This window comes from Oncorhynchus tshawytscha, linkage group LG03, assembly GCF_018296145.1.
Source record: "Oncorhynchus tshawytscha isolate Ot180627B linkage group LG03, Otsh_v2.0, whole genome shotgun sequence".
NCBI lineage: Eukaryota > Metazoa > Chordata > Actinopteri > Salmoniformes > Salmonidae > Oncorhynchus > Oncorhynchus tshawytscha.
In genome coordinates, this window is record NC_056431.1 from 79,208,938 (window position 1) to 79,213,937 (window position 5,000).

General features: G+C 41.2%; 1 protein-coding gene across 2 annotated transcripts in view; it reads left to right on the forward strand.

The window, feature by feature from the left end:
- Positions 1–5,000, forward strand: part of LOC112246167 (neuropilin-2) — a 320,170-nt gene that overhangs the window by 205,757 nt on the left and 109,413 nt on the right. For both annotated transcript variants that reach the window (XM_042320049.1, XM_042320048.1), the window contains exon 12: positions 2,244–2,321. In XM_042320049.1, coding sequence (XP_042175983.1) covers positions 2,244–2,321 — 78 coding nt within the window. The remainder of the gene's footprint in view (positions 1–2,243; positions 2,322–5,000) is intronic.

The following is a 5,000-nucleotide window of genomic DNA, read 5'->3' on the forward strand; positions in this document are numbered from 1 at the left end:
AATAGACTAATACTATACCACCACCCAATAATAATACTATACCACCACCCACTAGACTAATATTATACCACCACCCAATAGACTAATATTATACCACCACCCAATCGACTCTAATACTATACCACCACCCAATAGACTCTAATACTATACCACCACCCAATAGACTAATACTATACCACCACCCACTAGACTAATATTATACCACCACCCAATAGACTAATACTATACCACCACCCAATACTCTAATACTATACCACCACCCAATAGACTCTAATACTATACCACCACCCAGTAGACTAATACTATACCACCACCCAATAGACTAATACTATACCACCACCCAATAGACTAATACTATACCACCACCCAATAGACTAATACTGTACCACCACCCAATAGACTAATACTATACCACCACCCAATAGACTAATACTATACCACCACCCAATAGACTAATACTATACCACCACCCACTAGACTCTAATACTATACCACCACCCAATAGACAATACTATACCACCACCCAATAGACTAATACTATACCACCACCCAATAGACTCTAATACTGTACCACCACCCAATAGACTAATACTATACCACCACCCAATATACTCTAATACTATATCACCACCCAATATACTCTAATACTATACCACCACCCAATAGACTCTAATACTATACCACCACCCAATAGACTCTAATACTATACCACCACCCAATAGACTCTAATACTATACCACCACCCAATAGACTAATACTATACCACCACCCAATAGACTCTAATACTGTACCACCACCCAATAGACTCTAATACTGTACCACCACCCAATAGACTAATACTATACCACCACCCAATATACTCTAATACTGTACCACCACCCAATAGACTAATACTATACCACCACCCAATATACTCTAATACTATACCACCACCCAATATACTCTAATACTATACCACCACCCAATAGACTCTAATACTGTACCACCACCCAATAGACTCTAATACTATACCACCACCCAATAGACTAATACTATACCACCACCCAATAGACTAATACTATACCACCACCCAATAGACTAATACTATACCACCACCCAATAGACTCTAATACTGTACCACCACCCAATAGACTAATACTGTACCACCACCCACTAGACTAATACTGTACCACCACCCAATATACTCTAATACTATACCACCACCCACTAGACTAATACTGTACCACCACCCAATATACTAATACTGTACCACCACCCACTAGACTAATACTGTACCACCACCCACTAGACTAATACTGTACCACCACCCAATATACTCTAATACTATACCACCACCCAATATACTCTAATACTGTACCACCACCCAATAGACTAATACTGTACCACCACCCAATATACTCTAATACTATACCACCACCCAATAGACTCTAATACTATACCACCACCCAATAGACTCTAATACTGTACCACCACCCAATAGACTCTAATACTATACCACCACCCAATATACTCTAATACTATACCACCACCCAATAGACTCTAATACTGTACCACCACCCAATAGACTCTAATACTATACCACCACCCAATATACTCTAATACTATACCACCACCCAATAGACTCTAATACTGTACCACCACCCAGTAGATGGTGGTATAATATTCAAGTCTATATTTCTACCTCATGAAGCTGGTTGAGAGAACTCCAAGGGTGTGCAATGCTCTCATCAAGGCAAAGGGTTATTTTGAAGAATCTCAAATATAAAATATATAACACTTTTTTGGTTACTACATGATTCCATATGTGTTATTTCATAGGTTTGATGTCTTCACTATTACTCTACAATGTAGAGAATAGTACAAATAAAGAAAAACCCTGAAATGAGTAGGTGTGTCTAAACTTTTGACTGGCACTTTATGCATATATATATATATATATTTCTTAAGTCTCCTAGATACAGGACAGACTCTTCAAAACATGATTGATTTTTGGACTGTCTCTTTTGCCATTGTTGAATATGTTTTGCGATGCGTTTCTATAGTAGTAAAGGCCAAATTCAATATTTTGGAAAAAAAACATTTTTATTTAAGAAATGTTGCTACCTAAAGGGATTCTTGAACTTCAAAATGGTGATCCATGGTTTGACATCTTAAAACGATTCCTTATGTCAGTTTTCCATCGGACCTTTCAAAATATTATACAATTAAGAAATCTTCTTGTTATTCTTTTCTCCTCTGTAAAGAGACCACCACTCTACCTGACACTGCCACACCGACCCTGCCACGTTTAGAGGATACCACCACTGCCCAAAGAGGAGCAGGTAAATATATACTCTCACCCTGCCACGTTTAGAGGAGCAGGTAAATATATACTCTCACCCTGCCACGTTTAGAGGATACCACCACTGCCCAAAGAGGAGCAGGTAAATATATACTCTCACCCTGCCACGTTTAGAGGAGCAGGTAAATATATACTCTCACCCTGCCACGTTTAGAGGATACCACCACTGCCCAAAGAGGAGCAGGTAAATATATACTCTCACCCTGCCACGTTTAGAGGAGCAGGTAAATATATACTCTCACCCTGCCAAGTTTAGAGGATACCACCGCTGCCCAAAGAGGAGCAGGTAAATATATACTCTCACCCTACCACGTTTAGAGGAGCAGGAATATATATACTCTCACCCTGCCACGTTTAGAGGATACCACCACTGCCCAAAGAGGAGCAGGTAAATATATACTCTCACCCTACCACGTTTAGAGGAGCAGGAATATATATACTCTCACCCTGCCACGTTTAGAGGATACCACCACTGCCCAAAGAGGAGCAGGTAAATATATACTCTCACCTGCCACGTTTAGAGGAGCAGGTAAATATATACTCTCACCCTGCCACGTTTAGAGGAGCAGGTAAATATATACTCTCACCCTGCCAAGTTTAGAGGATACCACCGCTGCCCAAAGAGGAGCAGGTAAATATATACTCTCACCCTACCACGTTTAGAGGAGCAGGAATATATATACTCTCACCCTGCCACGTTTAGAGGAGCAGGTAAATATATACTCTCACCCTGCCACGTTTAGAGGAGCAGGTAAATATATACTCTCACCCTGCCAAGTTTAGAGGATACCACCGCTGCCCAAAGAGGAGCAGGTAAATATATACTCTCACCCTACCACGTTTAGAGGAGCAGGAATATATATACTCACCCTGCCACGTTTAGAGGAGCAGGTAAATATATACTCTCACCCTACCACGTTTAGAGGATACCACCACTGCCCAAAGAGGAGCAGGTAAATATATACTCTCACCCTACCACGTTTAGAGGATACCACCACTGCCCAAAGAGGAGCAGGTAAATATATACTCTCACCCTACCACGTTTAGAGGAGCAGGTAAATATATACTCTCACCCTACCATGTTTAGAGGAGCAGGTAAATATATACTCTCACCCTACCACGTTTAGAGGAGCAGGTAAATATATACTCTCACCCTGCCACGTTTAGAGGAGCAGGTAAATATATACTCTCACCCTACCACGTTTAGAGGAGCAGGTAAATATATACTCTCACCCTACCACGTTTAGAGGAGCAGGTAAATATATACTCTCACCCTACCACGTTTAGAGGAGCAGGTAAATATATACTCTCACCCTACCACGTTTAGAGGAGCAGGTAAATATATACTCTCACCCTGCCACGTTTAGAGGAGCAAGTAAATATATACTCTCACCCTACCACGTTTAGAGGAGCAGGTAAATATATACTCTCACCCTACCACATTTAGAGGAGCAGGTAAATATATACTCTCACCCTACCACATTTAGAGGAGCAGGTAAATATATACTCTCACCCTACCACGTTTAGAGGAGCAGGTAAATATATACTCTCACCCTACCACGTTTAGAGGAGCAGGTAAATATATACTCTCACCCTGCCACGTTTAGAGGAGCAGGTAAATATATACTCTCACCCTACCACGTTTAGAGGAGCAGGAATATATATACTCTCACCCTGCCACGTTTAGAGGAGCAGGTAAATATATACTCTCACCCTACCACGTTTAGAGGAGCAGGTAAATATATACTCTCACCCTGCCACGTTTAGAGGATACCACCGCTGCCCAAAGAGGAGCACGACCAAGTCCTGGAATACCTTGAAAATCAGACATTTTCTCAAGTTGGTAATTAAAAAGTATTTGAATTCAAAGAAAAGGAGAACATGAAATGATCAAATATGTTCAAATTAAAAATATTAGAATATAAATATTTCCAGATCGACTACAAAGTTTTATTTCCTCACGTGGTTGGCGCTCTGGTTGCCAGGAGACCCTTTCACCCACTATGGCACTCAGCCAGGCCGGAACACAAGTGACTGATTAGGCGCACCAATAGCTAAAATGCCAGGCAAATATAGATTCAACCTGCCAAATGTAGGTTCAACCTGCCAAATGTAGGTTCATCCTGCCAAATGTAGGTTCATCCTGCCAAATTTAGGTTCATCCTGCCAAATGTAGGTTCATCCTGCCAAATGTAGGTTCATCCTGCCAAATGTAGGTTCATCCTGCCAAATGTAGGTTCAACCTGCCAAATGTAGGTTCATCCTGCCAAATGTAGGTTCATCCTGCCAAATGTACGTTCAACCTGCCAAATGTAGGTTCATCCTGCCAAATGTAGGTTCAACCTGCCAAATGTAGGTTCAACCTGCCAAATGTAGTTTCATCCTGCCAAATGTAGGTTCAACCTGCCAAATGTAGGTTCAACCTGCCAAATGTAGGTTCATCCTGCCAAATGTAGGTTCATCCTGCCAAATGTAGGTTCATCCTGCCAAATGTAGGTTAATCCTGCCAAATGTAGGTTCAACCTGCCAAATGTAGGTTCAACCTGCCAAATGTAGGTTCATCCTGCCAAATGTAGGTTCAACCTGCCAAATATAGGTTCATCCTGCCAAATGTAGGTTCAACCTGCCAAATGCAGGTTCATCCTGCCAAATGTAGGTT